This window comes from Schistocerca serialis, chromosome 2 (assembly GCF_023864345.2).
Source record: "Schistocerca serialis cubense isolate TAMUIC-IGC-003099 chromosome 2, iqSchSeri2.2, whole genome shotgun sequence".
Classification (NCBI taxonomy): domain Eukaryota; kingdom Metazoa; phylum Arthropoda; class Insecta; order Orthoptera; family Acrididae; genus Schistocerca; species Schistocerca serialis.
The window spans coordinates 948,871,862-948,897,298 of NC_064639.1; the positions used below are offsets into that span (position 1 = coordinate 948,871,862).

The 25,437-nt window shown below is 35.4% G+C and overlaps 1 protein-coding gene across 1 annotated transcript; it reads left to right on the forward strand.

Moving 5' to 3' along the window:
* The first annotated feature begins 13,897 nt into the window (after positions 1-13,897).
* On the forward strand, positions 13,898-15,011 carry LOC126456539 (piggyBac transposable element-derived protein 3-like). Its single transcript, XM_050092286.1, has 2 exons — positions 13,898-14,252; positions 14,305-15,011. Exons 1-2 carry the CDS (start codon positions 13,898-13,900, stop codon positions 15,009-15,011), a joined length of 1,062 nt encoding a protein of 353 aa, XP_049948243.1.
* Positions 15,012-25,437: the final 10,426 nt, after the last annotated feature.

Here is a 25,437-nt window from a genome sequence, read left to right on the forward strand (position 1 = left end):
ATTGGCAAAAGTCGCCCCTTGGCCCTGGTTTTAACGAAGAGCCTTCGGAAAGCCTTTCTACAGCAACGTGGCGGAATATGCCAGATAGAACGTCTGGAGATAAAACGTCTAGAGAAACCCAACACAAAACATAGATGACTCATTGTAGCCATCTGCATTCTAAACTCGCATGAAAGGAAAAGCTGTTACTCTTAGTATTAGCAAAAGTGAAACTCTGCCCTACAAAAGAAACGATGCTTGTGATAGGCTACAGTGGAGTTGATTGGCCAGAAAGAAAATGCGTGGGCACCAGCTTTGTGTATAGGCAAATTGTAGACAGCATGATTGGCTCTCTTCTCTTGCCGAAATCGTCGAGTGTTTGAGCAAGGCAACTCGCATCGCGGTGAGGCGATTGCGAAAGTCATGTGAACATTTGTTCACAGGCTCGCCTTAACTCGTAAGGAGTTAAAATGCAAAGTTTCCTAGTATGGAGAATCGCACCAACCACTGACACTACAAGTTTGTGAGCAATTTGAGTGCCATGATGTACATGCTATTCCAGCCAAATAGCGTGTACCATGCCAATTCAACTAGGCTAGGGAATAACTAAGTGTCTCCACTTCAATGGAGATGAAGGAAATGTATCCGACTGGTGTTCAAAAGTCGAAACAGATGTAGAATAGATTCTCAGGTTCACAGCTCAAGCCAACAGCAACCACTGCTGCTGCCAGCGCAAGGAAAACACACATACGCCCACACCATTCCAACAAGTGATATTCAATTGACACTCAGGACTGTGGTCGACTCTGTCTCTCCTAATTTTTTTGTATATTGAACCATTACATATAGTTCAACATATTCATGGTTTTCGGGCCTAATGGAAGCAGAAACGCGAGATGTCCAATCAGACGAAAAGCATTGATCAGTCACTGTAGAGTTATGAATTGTTTTAGATGTCTACTTCTTTTTGATTGCTCTTTACCGACCCCCTTCAATTCTTGGTATTTTCGTTGTGCATCTTAACATAATCGATAGCTCTGGCCCCAAATGGATTTACTTTGTTTGCATTTTTAACGACCCCCAGACATGGACATCAACCATATTACAATTAAGGAACCTTATAATAGTTAGGAATTTAGTTTCATAGTTGTGAAAAGATTTTTGGTTTCTTTTATTCCAAAAGAAAAATAAGTTGATTATGAAGGACATTTTATACTTCACTTATGAAAATGTTCATGGAGTCAAATGTTTATCTCTCTGTGAGAATGTAGAATTTCAATATATGAATATTTCAATATATGAATATTTTACATTCCTGTATGTAATTTTCATAACATTGCTATGTCATGAAGTCGTACATAGAGTAAAAATTAACCTTAATAACGAAAATCTAAGATTTTCATTAATTTGCTAACATATAGCTATGCCTGAACCTGTTCAACAATTTCTGTTAGCGATAAAGTTTCCATTACAGGGAGTGTATGAAACTGACATTGAGATCATTGTCTGATTATGCCACTGTCCATATTGCTGCATTCTTCTGAACTCTGCATGTGTGAGATGGTATCTTCCTACCTTGCAGGCCATAGGTTCAAATTTCTAAAATACCCACAAAGTGTCCTTGTGCAACTGTGGTAGGCAGATACACTCCTGGAAATGGAAAAAAGAACACATTGACACCGGTGTGTCAGACCCACCATACTTGCTCCGGACACTGCGAGAGGGCTGTACAAGCAATGATCACACGCACGGCACAGCGGACACACCAGGAACCGCGGTGTTGGCCGTCGAATGGCGCTAGCTGCGCAGCATTTGTGCACCGCCGCCGTCAGTGTCAGCCAGTTTGCCGTGGCATACGGAGCTCCATCGCAGTCTTTAACACTAGTAGCATGTCGCGACAGCATGGACGTGAACCGTATGTGCAGTTGACGGACTTTGAGCGAGGGCGTATAGTGGGCATGCGGGAGGCCGGGTGGACGTACCGCCGAATTGCTCAACACGTGGGGCGTGAGGTCTCCACAGTACATCGATGTTGTCGCCAGTGGTCGGCGGAAGGTGCACGTGCCCGTCGACCTGGGACCGGACCGCAGCGACGCACGGATGCACGCCAAGGCCGTAGGATCCTACGCAGTGCCGTAGGGGACCGCACCGCCACTTCCCAGCAAATTAGGGACACTGTTGCTCCTGGGGTATCGGCGAGGACCATTCGCAACCGTCTCCATCAAGCTGGGCTACGGTCCCGCACACCGTTAGGCCGTCTTCCGCTCACGCCCCAACATCGTGCAGCCCGCCTCCAGTGGTGTCGCGACAGGCGTGAATGGAGGGACGAATGGAGACGTGTCGTCTTCAGCGATGAGTGTCGCTTCTGCCTTGGTGCCAATGATGGTCGTATACGTGTTTGGCGCCGTGCAGGTGAGCGCCACAATCAGGACTGCATACGACCGAGGCACACAGGGCCAACACCCGGCATCATGGTGTGGGGAGCGATCTCCTACAATGGCCGTACACCACTGGTGATCGTCGAGGGGACACTGAATAGTGCACAGTACATCCAAACCGTCATCGAACCCATCGTTCTACCATTCCTAGACCGGCAAGGGAACTTGCTGTTCCAACAGGACAATGCACGTCCGCATGTATCCCGTGCCACCCAACGTGCTCTAGAAGGTGTAAGTCAACTACCCTGGCCAGCAAGATCTCCGGATCTGTCCCCCATTGAGCATGTTTGGGACTGGATGAAGCGTCGTCTCACGCGGTCTGCACGTCCAGCACGAACGCTGGTCCAACTGAGGCGCCAGGTGGAAATGGCATGGCAAGCCGTTCCACAGGACTACATCCAGCATCTCTACGATCGTTTCCATGGGAGAATAGCAGCCTGCATTGCTGCGAAAGGTGGATATACACTGTACTAGTGCCGACATTGTGCATGCTCTGTTGCCTGTGTCTATGTGCCTGTGGTTCTTTCAGTGTGATCATGTGATGTATCTGACCCCAGGACTGTGTCAATAAAGTTTCCCCTTCCTGGGACAATGAATTCACGGTGTTCTTATTTCAATTTCCAGGAGTGTAGATCAGAAAGAGTCACACGTGTTAGAATTCCTAAAGAGAATTTAAAGAAAATAAAAATCAAATCTGAACATTAATTTCATTTAATGGCTGCTATTCGAAGTGCTTCTGAATCTATGATGCATATTTTCGAGTTCATTCAGAAAAAAAATTAAATTTAGGTTTTTGGCTTCAAGATTTTTGGTTTCTTTCATTCCAAAAGAAAAATAAGTTGATTATGAAGGACATTTTATACTTCACTTATGAAAATGTTCATGGAGTCAAATGTTTATCTCTCTGTGAGAATGTAGAATTTCAAAATTATAAACGAAATTATAAAATTTTTTTAGAAAAAAGAAATTAAATTTTAAGTAGTAAAATATTGTGTCACTATATTGGATGACAGTCCATTTCTTGAAGATAAATTATCAACCTGTAGCAAAAAAAATTAATTCAGAAAACGTAGTTGAAATTATCTGCTGAAAATTTTAAGGCATCGATAATGATCACAAAAAATCAGAATAGTAAATCTATTAGAAAATCTCACTTTGCATTAGACAAAAAATTCTATTTGATTATCTAAAATACAGAACATCTGTTGACAAAGATATATCTAAGCAACTTGTTCTAGATTTTGAAAATCAATTAAAAATCAAAGAAGAATTAGAAAATAATAATAAGATGATAGAACATGCAAATATGAACATGAACAAATTTTGACAAGGCAAAACAAGAAATGAGTTTATTTATATAGCAACATAAAAAACTTTACAGTAGGAAAAAGAAATAATTTGTCTATTAGAAACTCTGATTTTAATTCTTAAATCCAACAAATAAGATAAAGTATATCATAGTAATATATATCATAGTAATATATATAAAGTATATGTTGTTAATAAATAAGAAAAATTAATCCATGAATTACTTGATGATTTTAGAGATAAGAGGAATGAAGCAAATTTTTTATACATTACACACCTTTACTTCAGATGGCTAAATTAACAATTAAACATACAAACGAGCCTTTTGAATATATTAACGATCAAATAGAAATTACTTAATAAAAGTATATATCATGGATCTTATACACGCAATGAAATTGAAAAAGATGATGAAAATGTTTCGATAGAGGAGTTACAACAGAAAATAAGTTAAGTTCCAGTTGACTGTATAAATAAAAGTAATTTAAGTTTAAGTAGGAAGCATTTATTAATTAGAGTCGGAATTTATCACATTAGTAATACAGAAATATGGATTTGTTTTAAAGAATAAAGAGAATGGAAAGTAGTAAAAAAACAATAACACATAATGAAATTGATTTTACAAATAAATATTAAATATTTGTCAATAAAATTATCAACTACATTTTTTGTGATTAAGTTTACATAATATTTAAACTCACTAAATCTATCACTTGATTCAATCAACACAAATTTAAAACTCTCAAATAATATCGACATTAAATCATTTTTGTACATTTGTACCTTTATATTAATATCGAAATATGTTCCATCTTCTCTAATAAGGCAATTAGCAGAATGAATATTGTAATTAATACCAAGGAAATTTGAAATTATGAACAATGGTCTCCACTTTTATACAAAAATTAGTATTATTCAAAGTATTTTTCCTACTAGACCAAATGTATTACCGAATCTAACTCTTATAAAATGAAATTACTTTCATTCATTCGTCTGTTGTGAGAAATATCAAATCCCAACCGTTTAACCTCAACTTCATCTCCCTTGTTTTTCAAAACTTTTAAAACAAGATATACATCTGGATAATTTGTTTTCTGAATTTTATACTCATACTGGATTAGAATGAATAACAGATTCAGTTTCAAAAATTGACCAATTGGCTTTACATCCTTTCTCAAAAATTTACTGATTTTAATGTTATCTCCATTTTTAAATTTCGACTTATCATTAGATAAAACAATTGTCAGCTTATGATTCTTCTCATTTAATTATACTGATTTCATTTTCATTGTACAATGTTTTATGTTATATTTATTCAGTAGTTTGGAGACTATGTCCATCCATTTACAATTTTTTGTAAGTTAAATATTTTCCACATCTCTCCTTTAAGTGTTGTGTTACATATTTCTCAACAGATGCTTTTAATTTAATTAATATTATATTTTTCATTCTTTAAAGTTTTCATTATTGAATTCTGTACCATCATCTCCCTGTAAGTTTTTGGCGATCTATTTTTAAATATTTTTCAAAAGCGTCAGTTACATTCTCACCTTTTTGATCCTTAACTGGAATATTCCAAACAAATTTCCAAAAACCTTAACAATTAATAAATATATGTATCCTTTAGTTATTTTTAAACTCCTTTTAAGTTTCCAGAACACATTTCGACTAAATCAGCTCGCCATAGATCGTCAACACTGAGTGAAACAACATTTCTTCTTTCAAACTTTTTTCTCATCCATTTATGTGATTCATTAATAATTTGTACATGGGTATAGAACTTTATCTACCTTTTTCATTTTGACGAACTTACTTTTCTATTTTTACATATTGCAACAAGAGCTTCAATTCTCTGTCTTCCATTTTTAGTTTTTAGTCTGTGAGGATTGTGTTTCAGTGAATTTTTTATACTTCAAATGGTACATGAGATTGTTCATTTATATACATAAAAGTTTAATAAGATTTAAATTATTGTTCCAGCTTTCCATCATCATTTGATTCTAATATAAGTTCACCAAACATGAGTAATTCACTTGAAATTGGTACACTTTTAATAGACTGATGTAGAGATATAAATATTTTATCCTTAATTTTCATTTTAAGTAATGGATTATTGAACTGAGCTGCATCTAAAATTTCCAAGTCATTAACCTCATGTCTTTATATCTCTATTTTAAAATCAATATGTAACTAATCACCATCTATATTGGACCCAAATAAAACAATTCTATTGATTCTGAATCGAATTCAAATGTATATTTTAATATTTCACAACCCCTAACAAAAGGAATTTGCAGCTTATGTTTGTCACACATTCTTTTCTGAAGATTATGTGCTAAATCTATCTTTGAAAAGTAATCTTAAAAAGTTTTCTCTACTTCCTTTTGTGTAAAGTAATTAGATTAGTTTTATTAATTTTATTAAACTTTTCAGTAAAATATGTTGTAGCGACGTAACTGCCAAGGTGTGGTAGAAAACTCGTGTATACAGGTTTTGTAAGCTATCCTTTTTCTAAATATTGTATTATAACTGCATCATAACCACTTAAAGGTTGTTTCAAATCTACTAATCTTCTACCTTTAAAATCAATATATCCCTAAGTTACTTAAAATTGTTTTGCAATTCTGGATGAAATTGTTCATTAAATACATTCTATTTTTCGATCAATTTTTGTTTTTAATTCATACTTTTAAGTTTTCTAAGTTTATTTCTCCAACAATCATACCACCTTGAGAATCATGTAGTTTATTTCCAAAAATGTCCATTTATTGAATTTAATATATCATTAAAGTTATAATTATCTGAGAATAGTTTTAAAACAACTAAATGTAAGTAATCAGAAATGACTTCATTAAAGTTTTGACTTTGTTGTCCATTATAATAAAACTCACTTGAGCAAAGATATATAACCAATTCTTCAGGAAAATTTCCACCAAATGAACCAAACAATTTTTTTATATTCATAGTAACAAATCCAGTGGGAACCAACATGATTAGTTGTATCTAAATTTATTATTCCACACTCAAGATGTTTTGGTTTATTGGGTAATTCATCAATATTGGATACTCCACGAAGTATTTGATATTTAATTCCTCAGCAAGTTTCTCTGTGTCAAAATTACTTTATGGATTTGGTTTGAACTCTATCATTTTTTGCAATTTTTTTATTTTTCTCCTTCAGCGCAAATTTTCTTTTCCATTTCTATTTATTACTGCTTCTACAATGGCTGCAGCACCACCAGCTAGTGAACCAATAGCTGCTAGCTATGGTAATCCATCCAGTAGTAATGGTAAAAATGCTCCATCATATTTTGTTTATCCATAACCTTCTTTCTTTTTCAATAGAAATCAGATAATGTTTTTACAAGGGGAATATCTAATGTAATAAGTACATTTCCACCAGCTATCCTATTTCTCTTTCTTTTTTAAGGATCAGTTAAAATTATCGATACTATTTGATTGGTCATTATTTAATTTAACTTGACTCGATATTGGTTTTGTTTTACCACTAGGTTGCAAAGGAAAGTCAATGCTGAAGTTATTCCTTTATGTAGACAAAAATTACAAGAATGAATATTTTTTAGGTAGCATTGAAATGCTGCTACAAAATTTTTTTACAAACCCCATCCATTTTCATTAACATCAGTGTCCATACCTAATGTTCGTTTCCCACATTTTTTTCCTCTAACAGCTGTTGCTGCTAATTCCCTCTTTTTAAGCTAACTGAAGTTCATTGCTAGCTTGATGTCTAGATTCTAAATTTTTATTATTTATTTGCGCGCTTCATTTAGTGGATTAATTCCATTATCATCATGTGTTAATCGTCCTTCTAGCTTATTAAAGGTCTGCAATATGAATATTTTGGTAGATGCATCTTACGCATTGGTACATTATTTATCGCCCAATTTACTAATGCTTTTCCATGTTTTTCACTTTTCCAAAATGTGTGAGGAAGGTTATGCAAAACTCATATGAAGTATAGAATTTCTTTTGGATTACTGATGATGATATCACTAAATTTATTAGGTAAAATCTATGTTATTCCAACTTTTTTATCATCGTAATTTTTACTTTCAGCCAGTTCGTCTCCATGAAGTGCTGTCAATCTATCGATTAAATCTGTAACATAACTCATCCAAACATGTTCGATTGGTTTTTCTGAATATTTCTTTGTTAGACCTTGATCTGTTTTCTCATCTGAACTTGAATCTACATCGACCATATTTTTTCTTCTTAACATTGGGAAATAGTCATCAACATTTTTAATTTTACAGATATTAATGTTTTTTTTACCTTTTTTAATTTATTTTACTTGGATTATTATCAGAATATAATGCCCTTGATTGGTATAATTAGATAAATCAGGACCATCAAATGTAACATCCATGTCGTCCATAGTAATATTTTTTTAGTTCAACGATGCATTAATCCATATCTTGCTTCATGTTTTTTATGACCAGTGTTTATTTTACCATAATTTATTTTAACTGGTAGACTAACAACATAAATAAACTGGCCAACAGGTCTTACTTCATAAGTTGTATTTTCAGAGTTGTTGATGTACTTTCACACTCTTTCAATTATATTTATTTTTTAGAATAGTCATTGTCCTTTATTTTTTAACTACAACCTGAGTTTGAACTTTTTTATCTTCCTCCTTCTTATTTATTCAATGCATCTTGCGTGTCTGATTCACTAAATGTATAGCCATACTTACCAATATCATCTTCAGACCAGTTGCATAGTTCTCTATGTGCATTGTCATAATTGGGACCAATCGTGTGCTTGTCTGACTGGTGATGACTCTCCAAAATCTGTGTGTAATGAAGATAGAGATTCATCTGGTTTTCATCTTCTCTGTTTCTTCAATAGTTTTCAGAACATTACCACCTGAACCTTCGATTGCTTGTTTTTCTGGCTTGATTGCATCGCTAACAGGTTGACCTTTTTTAATTTTCGTATTCTCTTCTTGGTTATTTTCCCCCTTTTAAAACTCTTACTTTAATTGACATTTTACTCTTCTATTTCGTCTGGCTTTTATTAACAACCTCTGTGTCATATTTTTAACCATTTATTATATATAAAAATATATGAAGCAAGAGTTTTTAAGTGTTTGCAAATGAGTTTGAGGTAACTGAAAACAATCTATTCCTTTACGTCTGTCTCTAGTAAAATGATCTTTAAATAAATCTTGATTTTCAAGGATGAAGTCGTCTAAAACTACAACAAATATTTTGATATTGATCTAAAAAAAGTAGCAATTTTCGCTATACTTATCATCAATTTTTGAATTTTTTACAAATTCTTGATATTTCAGTAAACCAAACTTTTAGAATAAACATACAAACGATTAATTGTACTACAATTTAACCATCTTGGTGCTAGAAAATAATTATCAATCATTAATGTCATTTTTCCACAATTGCTTGGTCCCATGATTGCACATCAAATAGAAATTGGTAAAAGTTTACCATGCTTGTATTTTGACTTCTTCTCAGGAATTCTTATTTTCGGTTGCCAATTTATTAATAAATGAGTTGTCTATTTCAGTTGACTTATTCATCATATGTTCACAAAAAGATTAACTATATGAATACGAGAAAGTTACAATAATGTGTCAGTTGTTGGTTTTCATTCAACTTCTTTAACTCTGAATATTATATCGAAAAATAATAAACTGCATTGTGGCATAAATTCCTGTCAGTATAGTTAAAAAATTTGGAAAAATTTATTCTTTCGAAATAGCCTCACATGAACATTAAAACAGATTAAATTTTAAACAGAGTAGCTACTGAGAGAAATATAAAAATGTACATGTATATAAAGGATAGTATTGGAAGTCTAGTTGGATTTAGTAGACAAACTGTTGAGGTCAGTAAAATGGCTGTTGGTAACGATGTTCCCAAAATTATTTAATTTGAATTAATTTATATGTTTTTTAATCTAGCTGAGGGAATGTTTGTAAAACATACAGCTCATTTTCATTGAGAAAATAATTTTTTTCTTCATTCAAGTTTAATGTTGCATTTGGTGAACCAGTAATTGATGAACCAAATTTTCCTGTAAATATTCCAATTTTCGATCCTAACTAAGATTTAGAAATTACAATAACTGATAACAAAGACAGTTTGATTGACATTAATATTTTAGAAATGTCTTAATCCTTAGTCACAAACTAAAGTAAGCTAATTGCTGACACAAAAGTCTGCTTTTTGCTCGCACTTAATATAATGTTTTCCTTAATAAATCATGAAAAAATCGAGCGTTATTAGTTTTAGTCACTCCCTGTAATGTAAATGTGCCCAAAGAGGACATAGTTATTTTTATAAATATTGGTGATGCATGGTTACCTCCTACCATGCACAGTTACACCTGAGCTTCGGTATTACTGGAGATGATGATACAGATTATCCAACATTCGATGGAAAATCCAACAAAAAATTAATCGACAATTATGTGGCAAAACTGTCTGTTTTTATAACGATAAAGAAAGGAAATTGTTTTTCATCTAGAACGGAACATCCTTTTATCGTCAGTTCTATTGTACTCGAATTCATCTGTTATTGATAAGTATTGATGGTCACATTTTTAATAATGGAGAAATGAAAGTTCAGAAAAATGAAGTATAAACTTAGGCTCCATGGCCATTGTCACAGTCACTAAAATTTTTCTAGGTTTGTGACCACACTGTCAATATGCAAAACAACCAACGTTTCGGTGATTGTTGCAAGTGACCTTCTTCAGGATGTTTTTCTTTACTAAAAAGGTCACTTGCAAGAGTGATCTAAACGTTGGTAGGAAGTACTTTATCCACTTGGAAAACCTGGAGAATTTTTTAAAGATTATTAGGAAATTATATGGGAATGTGATTTACTGTAATTTTTACTTGGAGTTCAAGGGCCGGAGATGCTATTTTACAATGGTCTGATTTCAACCATGCTGGATTTGCAATAAAAGACACTCTTCCAAAAGAAAGTAAAATTGTTGTAGAATCTATAGAAATTCGTGTACCAGTAGTTAAGTATTAACCAAATTATAAACGTCAACAACTAGAAAATATACCGAAAAATCCGAAATTTCCAATACCTTTTTATGAACTACAAACTGTAGAAATTGCAGGGTTAAGTAGTAGTAAGATTTTTGAGTTAGATATTACAGATTTCTCTAACTCTACATCATTTGATATTTCATATTTCGTATTTGTTACATTTGAGACAAACCGTAAAAATGATCAGTTACTTCATTATTCGATTACATTAAGTTACAGAAGATATACCTGAGAAATGGAAGAAATGAAATTTTTCCAGAGGAAACGTGGAATATTAATCCTCCAAATTATTTTCTGAGATCTTTTGATATATTTCTCTTTTTTTAACGAGTTGCACTATATAAATCAGACACTGACGTAATTCCATATGATTTCATAACGAACTATCCTCTCTATGTGATTACCATGACTCACAGAAAAACACTGTTGCAAGTTAGAAGACAGCTATGAAACCTTGTACAAATTTTACTGATAAAATTCTGAATGACACATTTGCATATATAGTTACGTATGGTAAAAAGAATTTTACATGTGACACACAGCACAGAATTTTAGATGAGAACTTTTAATAGATTATGATAGCATTTTGAATTTTCAAAAACAATTGAACAGTTGTTACGTGAATTAGCAGTTTCCTCAGTGTGAGCAGTAACAGAAGATAAAAGCCAGCTGTCAGCTTGAAGCCAAGGCCGAGTGAGATAAGATAGTAGCTCCTACTCTACATAAACTGGTGATAGACTGAGCACAGTGCGAGTTCTGTCCAAGGCACTTTATGAAACCACAGTTTACTCCATCTCACTCACACCAACATGAACGTACCCTTAAAATGTGTCACAGCTTTCCTGAATGCCTCTGATGTAAGTTCCATTTACATTAATAAGAGAACATAATTCACTTCAAACGTAAATAATTTCTGCATTGTCATTGACATTTACATGCAGAACACAATTCGCCTCTTCAAACAAATGTAATATTGGAAGAAAATAATTTCTTTTACATGTGCAATAAACAGATGAAAATGAGTAAATTAGAATCATCTTTGTTTTTCGAATTCCAAATAAATATAAACAAACTGCCAACCTGTGTTTCCTGTTAAACTCGACATGAGGACTGTGGCCATAGGTATGACGAAGTCATAAGTGTGTCATATGTGGTGAGAGCTAGCCATTTGACAAAGCGTTTTCTATTCTTATCTATAGACTAAAAAACGATCCAAAAAAATGACATGATTCATATAATTGTGAATTTAGTGTTTGTGAAGTGTCGTGTACACAGGATAAGAGGCCTGAAACTCGGAAATGAAGGTGTTCAATAGGAAATGTATTGCTGTTTTTGATTTTTTTCTTACGTCCACCTTTTTTTGTAAAAGAGATCATTTCTTTATATTATACAAAAAAATACTCATTCCTGTTAATTTTATGTGTATTTTATGAAATACACTTTTTTTAATGAAAATAAGTGAGTTAGACCTTTGATGATAGTAGAGGTATTCAGGATGTTTTTGGGAAATTTTCTCAAAGAAAACGAGTGAACTAGTCATTTGCTCACTTGTTATCCTTTAAAAAATTGAGCTAGAAGCTACTAAATATCTCTACTGTTGGCATAACAGATATTTTTAACTGCGTTTTTTAAATAAATTTGTTTTAGCAATTTATTTAATCTCCCTTGAAACTTCATTATATAGTTTAATTCATTGGTATAAAATATTGTTTTGAGTTTTATGTTCATCCTTTCTTGGTAAATGTAAGTTCCATCCAGATCTGATTCTACAATCATGGAAAGGCCAGTTAGTGTAGCAATTACTAATTTAATACACTGAGCCAAAAAAATTGAATCGCTGAAAATAATTAATGTACATTAAGAAATTTCTGAAATATATTGAGCTAGGTAACATATATAAATAAATAATATTGCAAGATTACAAATTAATGTAAGTGCGAAATAAGCCATTGCAAGTATTAACTGTTGTTACACAAATAACTTTCATAATGACCAGAATGTTGAATGCAAGCATGTAAACACGTGCATTTCGTGTTGTTCAGGTGCTGGATGTCAGTTTTTGTGATGGAGTTCCAGACCTGTTGCACTACGTCAGTCAGTGCTTCTTGTCAAATGGCTCAAATGGCTCTGAGCACTATGGGACTTAATTTCTGAGGTCATCAGTCCCCTAGAACTTAGAACTACTTAAACCTATCTAACCTAAGGACATCACACACTCCATGCCCAAGGCAGGATTCGAACCTGCGGCCATAGCGGTCGTGCTTTTCCAGACTGTAGCGCCTAGAACCGCACGGCCACTCCGGCTGGCGCTTGTTGTCAATGACATAAGAATTGTCGCCTGATGATGTCCCATATGTGCTCGACCGGAGACAGATCTGGTGTTCAAGCAGACCAAGATAACATGTCGATACTCTACAGAGCATATTGGGCACAACAGCAGCATGTGGACAAGCATTGTCCTTTTGATAAGCACCCCCTTTGGTGCTGTTCATGAATGGCAGCAAAACATGTCTAATCACTCGGCTGATGTACAAATTTGCAGTAGAAGTGCACATGATAATTATCAGAGCGTTCTTGCTGTCAAATGAAATCGCACGCCAGACCATAAATCGTGGTGCAGATCCAGTGTGTTTAGCACATGGATGCAGGCCCTCATCTTTCAGACATAGAAAAACGCGTACTAACTTTCGTTTCTGTCACACAACTTGTTCTTGGTGTTGCGATTTTGTTCCATCAGTTAACCCTTCCAGGGGAAGTGGTTCTGTTTGAAACCACCTACAATTTTCTCATTTTGTGGCAAAAGGGCAGTAGCTACATTTGGGGACACCGCTTCAAAATCTGTAAATATTAGCAAGTAGTGAGGCGAGTTGGATAGCCATTTTTGTACGCTGTGCGCGAACGTCTTTGTTCTCAAATTGTGACTGTATTCTTCTGTATTAGATAGCTTTTATGCATATATTAAATGCAGAATACTGTGCTGTTTACATTAATACTGTATGTACTGCAATAATAACCAAAATAATGCATTTATTTCCGAGAATGTTGCGGTGGTTCCATTTGAAACCACTGCACCTGTAATGACAGCATTAGTAGGTGTGACGAATTTTTTTTCCAGTTTCACGTGATGTATTCTCACGGACTAAACGACGAGGGAATTCTGGAGTGCCTTTTCGCAGATATTCCTTCAGATCCCGACTCACAGATCGACACTAGTAGTGACAGTGAAAGTGATGTGCTAGCTGAAGACAGTGATCTGGATTTGCGAATGAAAACACCTTTTTTATCTCAAATTATTTCGGAAAGTGAGAGTAAGGACCATTTTGACAATGACGGTGATGATAGTTTAAGCACTAATGACGATTTGCCACTGTCTTCCATTGCGAATTTTTCATGGACGATGGACGTCAGTGCAATGAACTTTGCTGGGAATTTTTCAGAGGAAGCTGGTGTACGAGGAAAACTTAAAAATGACAGTGAAGGTATGCAACCAGTAGAATTTTTTTTTGTATCTGTTTTGTGACACTATGTTAGAACACTTAGTTTTCCAGTCCAACCTGTACACAACACAGAAAGGTGGCATTTTCAGGCCTCTTTCTAAAGCAGAACTAAAAGTATTTTTGGCTATAAACATTCTAATGGGAATCAAGAAACCTTGTTCTTATCGTGACTGCTGGTCATCCCATAAGGAACTTCGAGATGAGTACATTTCCTCACTAATATGGGTAAAAAGGTTCAGCTGGATTTTGACACATGTTCACATCAATAACAACGCTGTTATGCCTTCAAGGGAGAGCAGAAATTATGACAAATTATATAAAATCCATCCATTAATCAATCAGATACTGATAAACTTCAAAGAATTCTATGCACCTACTAAGGAGCAAGCTATAGACGAATGCATGGTAAAGTTCAAAGGACGAATCGCATTCAAACAATATATGCCCCAAAAGCCAATCAAGAGGGGATACAAAATCTGGATCACAGCTGATAAGCTTGGATATATTTGTGGTTTTCAGATATATACTGGAAAAGTTGAAGGCATAGTGGAAAAAGCCTTAGGAGAGAGAATTGTGAGAGATATGTGTAAAGGCTTGGAAGGAAAGGGATACCACATATACTTTGATAATTTTTTTACCAGTGTCTCACTTTTACAGAAGCTAAAAGATGACGGACTTTTTGCCTGTGGAACAATTAGATCACACAGAAAAGGACTTCCTACGCTAAAAACTGACAAATAGTTGCAAAGAGGAGAGTTTGACTGATCTGTTCGTTCTGATGGCATTGTCTGCATCAAATGGAAAGACAAATGTGTAGTCATGTTGCTGTCTACAATTGATTCGCCTGTATGTGTTGAAGAAGTCAGCCACAAAGAAAAGAATGGAAAAGTCACAAAGTTACGTTGCCCAAAAATAGCGAAATCATATAATGCAAATATGGGATGTGTCGATATGGCAGATATGATGAACAGTTTTTATGCAATAGACAGGAAAACACGAAGGTGGTGGCTAAGATTATTTTGGTATATAGTCGATATTTCAATTAGAAATGCATTTATTCTGTTTCGATTATATAATCCAACGGCGAAGCAAGTGCTAAAGGATTTTTGAAGATGTGTTGCCACAGGCGTGGTAGGCAGCAATGTCTTCATAGATAGTCCTGGCCATCCCAGTACACCATCAGAACTATTTGCAAAAACATTCAAAAATGTTGTTCCCAATGAGAAACGTATATCGGAAGCAAAACATCTGCCAAAACATGGAACCTCAAGGCGCTGTGTGCACTGCAGCACAAAGAAAGAACCCCACAGAAGCAGATGGACACATGTAGTCACTGCCAGGTAGCCTTACGCTTATCTGCAGAAAGGAATTGCTTCTTACTGTATCATCAAAAGTGATGACATTTATCAGGCAGTGGCTCCATTTGAAACCACCCTGTATTTGTTCAGTTTATGTATATTTCAATTAATTTTTACATTTTCTGTCTCACTGTATGAAAATTAATACAATAAAAACAAGGAAAAATTAAAAATTAATTTTTTGCACTTGAAAGGGTTAATGTGATGTGTATAATTGTCCGGTAAATGTATTCAAACAGTGTAGTTAAAATACCCAGTGTTTTGAACAGATCTTTACAATGAGCTCGACTACTATTTCTGGTTATTATTTTTATTATGGCGCTTTCCTGGAGTTTGAAGACTCTGTTCACATTTTGTGCATTTTATCCACAGAAAAAAAATGTTGTAGCTAAGAACTGAGCATACATACAAGTAGTGTGTAGCTATAAGACACTGGCTGTTACACACTGATGACAGGACTCTAAGTGCACATCATACTGACAGTATTCTGTTTGCGATTATATTTGTGTGTTCATACTACTTCGATGGAGAATCAATATTCATCCCTAGAAATACGTATTTGTTACAGTGTCTTTAGAGATTCCATCTACATTTAATTTATTAGTGTCTTTTTCTCTCTTCAAACTGAAATTCTTGGCATTTGTTTTCTTTATGTTCAGTGTCACCTTCTTGCATATTGACAGATTGTAAACGTTCTTGATAGTTTCAGTTGCTTTCCCTGCAAGGTGCTCTCTTGTGTTCTCAGTGACTATAATATTGCTGCTGTCAGCAAAGAGAATTTTTTCCCCTGGCTAGCACTGGTGGGAAAGTGATCGATGTAGCTCAGGAACAGTATTGGTCCTAAAATGCTAGCCCTGGGCAATACCTGTATTAATGTATTTTGGCAATGATCAGTATTTTAATAAAACTGTAGAATTATTTGAGGTATGTGTTATCTCTGGTGTTTGTACCCTATCTCCTAGGTATGATTGGAACAAGTTATTAGCTACCCCTCTTATTCCTAATGCTTCTAACTTAATTAGTAGAATCTTATGGTCAGCAGTAACAAATGCCTGAGAAAGATCTGAAATATGCCAGGGACACTCTATGTCAAGAGTGTCAGGTATCACTTTTCTGAATTATGCAGAGGCTGATTTTTAATTCCACCAATTTGGAAACTAGTCTGTGATCCACTTAAAAGATTGTATTTTTTCATGTAATCTGTCTTTCATAATTGATTTTATTATTTTTGAGATTGGTGACAGCAAGGAAATGGGCTAGTCATTTTCTATGTCTTCTGCATTATTTTCCTTTGGCAGACATACAATTCTTGCTTGTTTTAAACACAGTGGAAATTTCCCTGATGTAAAGGATTCATTTATTATATTTGTTAAGGGAGCTTATATACCCTTATGTATTGTTTCAGTACATCCCTAAGTACCTCTTCTAAATCTAGTGACTTTTTATTTTTTAATTTACATACAGTTTTATTGATTTAATGTGCTGTGGATGGTGGCAACACAGTTGTGCATAATTTCTTACTGGTGTTACATTTCTTTTTAGAAAGTTTTTACTGTACCTTCTCTGCAATACTTGAAAAATGCTCCTTCCCAGAGTTTGCTAGGTGGTGTGGCTCGTGTATTACTTTATCCCCCCCCTTTTCAGTATGTCATTACGGCTTTATTTGTTTCTCCCTTTGACAGCATCCTAGACTGCTTTGCTTTTATGGTCTGCAGTGCATATTATTTCATCATTAAATAACTTTTTTGCAGCAATCACCAACTCCCTATAAATCTTTTTGTACCTGTGACAGAAACTCAAGAGCTCTGGGTCATTATGGCAATTTTTCATGGAACTGAAGTACTTAAAGCTTTGGGAGGATTTCTTAATGCCTGCTGTTATGTATGCAGTGTTAGACATTCATACTGGTATGGGTACTTTTGGAAATTTCTTTTTAAAGATCATTTTCACTAGGTAATGTTGAGAATTTAGAAAATTTCACATTTATATGGGTTTCTCCATATATTTCATCCCAACTTTGGTTTGTTAATTCTTTTGAAAAACCTTGTATTTTGATTTCTGATATACGTCTTTTATAAGCTTGCAGCTTAGGGAATTTTTCAGTACCTGTCTTTACTATTATTATTTGGCAGAAATCTTTGCTACATCACACTTTTATCTGCTCATGTTTTTGGCCACACGGCCAATTACTGGATTGATGCAGTCATTGTAGTCATTCTTGTTGCACTATTGACCAACTTAGTCATGCCAAAACTCTGAAGGGTGTTAATGAAGGTGCAACTAGTTTATTTTATGATATTTGTGATTATGTCTGTCTCCACACAAAATTATGTTGACCATCTACACTACGACTGGGAGAGTGATACACATGTCATTATTCACTGATATGTTACAAGAGGTACTATGGCTGCACTCCTTTCAAAGATATACTTTGGCTGAAGTACATGGGTGCATCCACATTGGATTTCATCCACTACGGTGTCCTTTATAACTTAGTGTTAGGGACAGCTCGGCCTGAAACGTGAAGAAATAATAGCATTTCAGGATAGTAGGAACTAATAGGATTGCTTCGTTTCAGATGAGTTTATGAGCGGTCTGGTGAGGTGGAGATGTCTTTATCTTTCGTGTTCTGTACACTCTATGACAGATATAACGAAAGCTTAATGTTAATATGTGAAACATTACAGGAACACTTTGTCAGCAAACGATTCATGGATTAGCATATTTTGTCACTGCAGTGGTTTTGTGAAAAAGGAGAGGGAAATTATACATGGTCCATATTTTCAGTAGGTGAGTGCTCATGTTGCTGGCTTCTGCTTCTGGAACACTGGCATATTGTAAAGATTCAATCAAAACTTTTTTGTAGCTTAATTTGTATTGAATAGTTGTCTTGGCGAATAGTGTTCCTTGCTTCAATTAAGTCTGTATTTCGTCTTTAAATGATTATTTAGCGAGATGTAAACCGTTAAGTATGGAAATTATGGTATAGATGACAGTTGGACACCATAACATCCGTGTCAATTATCTATTTATACAAAGTCATTATTACTCACTGCATGGTGTGATCTTTGTCTTGATCAATGCATTTGCAAAAGTGTTGTTAACAATTCAATTGCAACTAAATGTTTGCGACAAGCAAGAATATAAATGTTATTGCTGCTCAATCCACTCACAGCAATTCAAGCTCTGCTTTTAGGTTCCTGGCTATCCACATCCTCGGATACTGCAATGTACTTAGAATCAATGGCAAAGCATTTGTGACAAGTTAGAATACAAGTATCATTGCTGGTAGTTTCCCATCAAGGAGTTCTGTCTTTCGTTTTTTAATCAGACTGAAGTTAAAAAATCGAAGAAACTCGTTCCTGGCAGAGCACATTCTTATACGCAAATAACATCGAACATTGTAGAAATAGGCTTGCTTCACTTACCTGAATAAAAGAGAACCAGAATTTGTTACCAACTGGAAAATGGGGAAAAATATTTGCATGTAGCAGGACGTGAACCTGCTTCCTCCAAAACGGCAACCATATGTCTTGTACCATGACACCATGACGTTCGTGTAGACACCTTAGCCTCAGTAATGGTTATCATAGGATCTCTGGCAATGTGTCATTAAATAACTTTTAACTGTAACAAATCATATTAAGAACGAAGGTTGTGACAGCTCTTGTATTCGACATCGCCTTCAAATGGCGTCCAGTAATGATACGCAAGTTCTAATACAGAAAGAAACAGAATACGATGAAATCCAGTAAGGAGACTGAGCAACAGCACATCAGAGACATCAAGTGACCCGATCCAAATACACTGAAATGCTGTTGGTTCTTCTAGTTTTTGGCCGAGCAGTCTGTAAAGCTAACGTTGACTTGATGTTCTATAAGTTTTATAACGTCACTGCCTGATGTTTCATGGTGAAGAGCAGTTTCGTCTCACAATTAACAAAATAAGTTCTGCGATATTTCTGTGACCTGAACGTAACGTAGAACTAATAGGAAGCAAAAACGTCTTCCACGTCACAAGCAGAAAGGTAGAGACCCACCGAAACCAAGATGCCATACTGTATTTGTTGTGTTCAGTGGAAAACCACACTCGGTAGGTTTTACGTTATAATATTAATTAAGCACCAGCACATTTTATGTCTTGAGAACGAATCGTTATTGCTACGATTTGTTGTAATAAAACAACCGGAAATGTCATATTGGTGGTTAAAGAACTTTTGTATTTTTTATTATGACGTTGTAACTCGCAGTTTATGACAGTAAGCCGTTTTAAGGCTATGGCACATTAAAGATTCATAAAAAGACCCGTTCTTCTTCTTAGGATTTGTTACATTTAAATGCAAATTAACAACATTTCAGCTGCGCTTTGAGGAGAACGATTTTACAGACTCAGGCTTTGTACCATGATGTCACTGCACTAACTCAAACAAGTAACCTAAAATGTGGATTGCATTTCATAGACTTCCATAAGGCATTTGGTCATATTAATTACCAATACCTGATAGAGACAATGTGCTGAATGGACTTCCTACCAAAAACCATCGACAGTATCGTCAGGAAGGTGGAAAAAGGTGTTACTACACAACTGTTTGTCAACTGACAAAACAAATTTACTTCCCAAGGAAGCCCCTTATCGGTTCTGCTGTTCGTTATATCGCTGGAACCTTTCCTGAGACAGTTTCAATACAGAATGACAGCCATTACTGTTCAAGAACAAAGACAGTGGTAGGTGCCCAGACGGCAATATAGTCAGAGATCACAAAGGTGTGTAACAATTCGAGACAGCACTTACAAAATATTGTTCTGCATCAGGTGCGAGGGTAAATGAAAACAAAAGTAAATTTCTGAATATAAAGGGACCTGCAAACTTGTGCACTGAATGGGAGGACCATGTTAGTGATTACAACGCTCTCAGAATAACATTGACAACTTTTCTTTTAAAAATGATAGCAATAAATTGGCGAGAGCTGGCAGGGAAAATCAAGGGAATATCGACTGGAAATTGTTGATGTAGCATAGACCAGTTTCAGAGAATACAATTTATCAACACATATATTTTAAACGAGGTCTGCTACATAGCACAGTTTCTCCCCATCCCATCCTAGGTAGCAAAGACAATCATGTCCACCTTGGCACATTTGTTATGAGAAGGGGAATTGTTTTGAGTGCCTGTGAAGACAGCAACATTTAATCCAAGATATGGCCGACTGATGCTAACTGACGTGAAGTCAAAAGAGATGGCCTTGAATGTAAAACGATTGTCGACCATAATGTCCAACAACCCAGGATTCATAACAGCAAAATTATACAGCTTTGTCAGATCAGAGAGTGTAGATCAGCTGATCAAAATACAGAAGATAAGTTTCAAACTAAATTATATTAGGGAATTTTATCTTGAACGAAGCTACCTCAACAAAAACTTCCGAAAACTAAAAATATTATTTTAGAAGAAATAAGAAAACATGATAAGAAAAATAACATAGCAACTAAACATGCCGGAATAGCATGGAAAATAGTCTGACAAAACATCATTAGTAAAGTTCTTCGGTCTGAAGTGAGAATAGTGTGGTACAAGATACTCAATAACATCTTCCACACCAACGAGTGTCTCTTTGCCATCGTTTTAAGTGAAACTAATTTCTGCAGTAAATGTGTCGTTATTGACACTGTGCAGCACTGCTACATGTGTTGAGATCTTATTAACAACTGGAGGAGGACCAGGGGGAAAACTGCTTAAATAACAAGAACTTGCGCAAACAATGTACCAACTAACATTTTCTACAGACCAGAAGAAAGTTACTACCCTCAGGTGAAAAATAATGCAGTGATCTGGTCAACAGGCAAATACATAAACTACATTTTTAACAATATTGCAAGTGATGAACATCTTGAATACAAAATGTACATCAAAACTGAATTCGAAAAGAGACTTAAATATCTGGACCACAATAAAAAATTTGGCAACATGCTCCGAATTGACTTCAACAGAACGAGTAAAGGTTAGGGACCCATGGATTCCTCGTGAAGAGGGATGGGTTTGGCCAAAAAGCACCAGTAGTGCTGCAGAGAGGACCCACCACTTCTACGACGTGTTCCATACCCTAACCTCCCCCCATAAGTCACTCATGAAAAGTAAGTCAACACTACAGCAGATAAAAGAATATGATGGCAAACATCAGGTGTTGCTTACAAAGGAAGGTATTGAACTCACTAAGGTTGCTGTTAGAAGGCTGAAACTAGGTGACAAGACAGTAAGGACCTTGCTGTTCGAGACCTCTGTTCTGTACCCATAATTTACTCTGAAGGAGACAAAGTTACGTACATCAAGGATTTACTGAATGATTAAGTTGGGTCTGCACCTTCTGAAGAGGAACCTCAGGCAGCAGAAGAAGAAAATGTGGGTGCTGAAGTGCCACCAGTTGAAGGTGACAGTGAAGATGCCTCTCGAATGGCGGATATTGTTAAATTTGTTTCTATATGGTATTGTTAAAGACAGAATACCATTCCACATTTTATAAACGCTGTAATTGATGACTGTAATTAGCTGTCATCAAATTTTTGTCATTTCGTTGTTAGCTAGTGATTTTTGTTAGTTTTCTATGGAATAAAAAGAGTGAAAAAAGTGTAAAGGATAAAGGTACCACATTATGGAAGTGAGGTTAGATTGATTGAGGGTTCTAGTCCTGCTACATCTAAATATCTGTTTTGATATTTAATTGTTGTGTGATTAACCAGTTATTTCAACTGGCTTCTTTGAGCACAACTCAATCCCTCTCTCAAATGCTGAAACCTGCATATATTGTCCATGTGCCTGTTTGTGAGGCATAGTTACTGTCGAAGTGAGTACATTGATGGAATTCACAAAGACTTTATGCCCTGGTATTGAGATTTTCCTGTTCAAATTCTTTGCCAGCTGCATCATGAAATTTCACTGGAGCCTCACACATTCATCCATCAGCCACTGAAGTTTTACAGTTCTGCATTTTCTGTCGATGCCTGTATGAATATCAATTAGTGACTAATTTGCATAATTCCTTTGCTGTGGGGTTCTTGTTCTTGCCAGTTTTATGGAAGAAGACTCATAGGAAAAAATATCAATTTTTAATGGAACTTTCGCAATTGCATTCTATAACACTTTCTAACACAAAAAAACCTCACACCACAAAGTAATTATCCGAATGGGACAGAAATCAATAGATATTACGCACATATACAAACAAATGATCACAATTTCAGGAAAATTGGATGATTTAATCAGGAAAAAGAGGATCATAAAAATTGGACAGAACTTGGCAAGATATCCCTCAGGAGGACATCCAACAACTCTATCGATCAATGCCATGCCAATTAGCTGTTTGGAATAATGTGTTACACCTAACCGACTTTCGCCCTATTCAGTAAATTCCTTCATTGTGCGTTGTCTTTTTTTTCCCTTAGACTGTATTTGAAACTGTAATAGGGTGTAGCTCTTGCAATATCTTGACAAAGTAAAGGTCTCTACTGTATAAAGATAAGAACAAAAATCATATAATAACATCAGTTACATAAACTTTATAACAGTGAAAAGTCAGTTCCATTGGAGCAGAAAAAATAATGTTTTAACATTATTTAATACCTAGAAAGAAATGAAAGCACAGTGGATGAGGTAGAAACTCCAAATGTGTTCACTTATATCATTGTCTGTATACAGTCTATATACTTTCTGTAGCAAATAGATATCAGTTTTGAAATGTTTGTACAACACTTTACATATTTTTCTTCAAGTATACATCTATATCTGCAACTATATTCTACAAACCACTGTGAAGTGTATGTCAGAGGGAATGCCCCACTACAACAGTTATTAGGGTTTCTTCAGCATCTCTGTTAAACTTTCTTGCAGATCAAATCAACTTTTGGCGATTTGTAATGCCCTTCTCTGTATACATTTAATATGCCCTGTTAGTCCTATTTGGTAGAGATCCCACACACTTTAGCAGTATTCTAAGATCAGTTGTATGAGTAATTTGAGAACAATCTCCTTTGTAGACTAATTGCATTTCTCTAGTATTCTATTAATAAGCTGAAGTCTATCCTCTCCTATACTTAAGGCTGAGCCTATGTGATCCAATTTCATATCCCTGCAAGGTGGAACACAAAGTTGTTCATAGGAATTGGCCAATTCCAGCTGTGGCTCAGTGATATTACAGTTGTAGGATACTATGTTTTTTTCGTTTTGGGAAGTGTACAATTTTACATTTCCGACATTTAAAGCAAGTTGCCAACCTTTGAAACACTCTGAAATCCTATCTAGCTCTGACTGAATATTCATGTAGTTTCTTCGCTATAAATGTAGCTTCTTCGCTATAAATAACACCATCATCTGCAAAAAGTGTGAGGTTATTATTAATTTTGTTCAAAAGTTCATTAATATACAACATTAACAGGGAGGGTCCCAATACGCTTCCTTTGGGCGTACCTGAAGTTATTTCTACATATGACGTTGACTATCTATCCAAGATAACACACTGTATCCCCCTACCAAACAGTCCTCAATCCAGTCACAAATTTTACATGGTACCCCATATTTTAGAACTTTTGACAATAAGAACAGGTGTCATACTGAGTGAAATGCTTTTTGGAAATCGAGAAATGCTGCATCTGCTTGACTGCCTTGATCTAAGATTTTCAGTATGTCATGTGAGAGAAGTGTGAGCTAAGTTCCACACGATCGATGTTTTCGGTATCCATGTTGGTTGACATGGAGGAGGTCATTCTGTTTAAGACACCCCATCATGTTTGAGCTCAAATGTGTTCTAAGATTCTACATCAGACCAATGTCAAGGATACTGAACAGCAATTTTGTGGATCACTTTTTCTACTTTTCTTATAGATGGGTGTGATTTGTGCTTTCTTCCAACTGCTGGGCACGGTTTTTAGTTTGAAGGATCAACGATTGATTATGGTTAGAAGAGGGACTAACATAGGCACAAATTCATCATATAATCTGAAAGGGATTCCTTTGGATCCTGGAGCTCCATTCTGTTTTAATTATTTCAGCTGTTTCTCAACATCAATGACACTAACACTTATTTTACTCATCTATACAAGGCTATTGGTGTAATTCTCATGGATTTATCTTTCTAAGGGTACATTTTAAAATGGAGTTAAAATTTTAGATTTTTCTTTGCTACACTCAGGTTCAGTTCCTTTCTCATTCAGGAGTGACTAGACACTAGCTTTGGCGCCACTAACAGCCTTTACATACTACCAGAAGTTTTTTGGTTTTGTGACAGATCATCAAACAATTTTCTGCCACAGTAGTCATCTAAGCCTTCACATGTTACTCTCTTGAGAGTTAAATATGTTTCTTTAAACATCTCTCTATCTGTAGCTCCATGCTTTGGTTTACACTTGTTATATGGTAGTCTCTGTTTCTTTTGAAGTTTCTTTGCAGCGACTGAGCTGTATTGCAGCTTGAGTTGATTCTGGTACTAATCAGAGATACTTGATATCATTGTGGCAAATATGTTTTCCCCAGTTGCTGTCTGCACACTAGTGAACATAATAGTAAGTATGTACTTAGTGCCAGCCACACCTGTGCAAGGAGAGAGTCAGCCATTTCCCATTTAGGAGCTCAGGCAGCAGTTGATGGATGGAACACGGCCAGACAACAATGCATGGCTAGCAGCATCCATCCTCAATGTGGGTCGAACTAGTGCTTGGACGATACAGTGAAGTTCTTGGTCAAAGTCGCTCCTGAGTGTGATATGATTACTCATGCCAAGAGAATGTTTTGGAGTACAATATGCAGGATTTGTGCCACTGTAG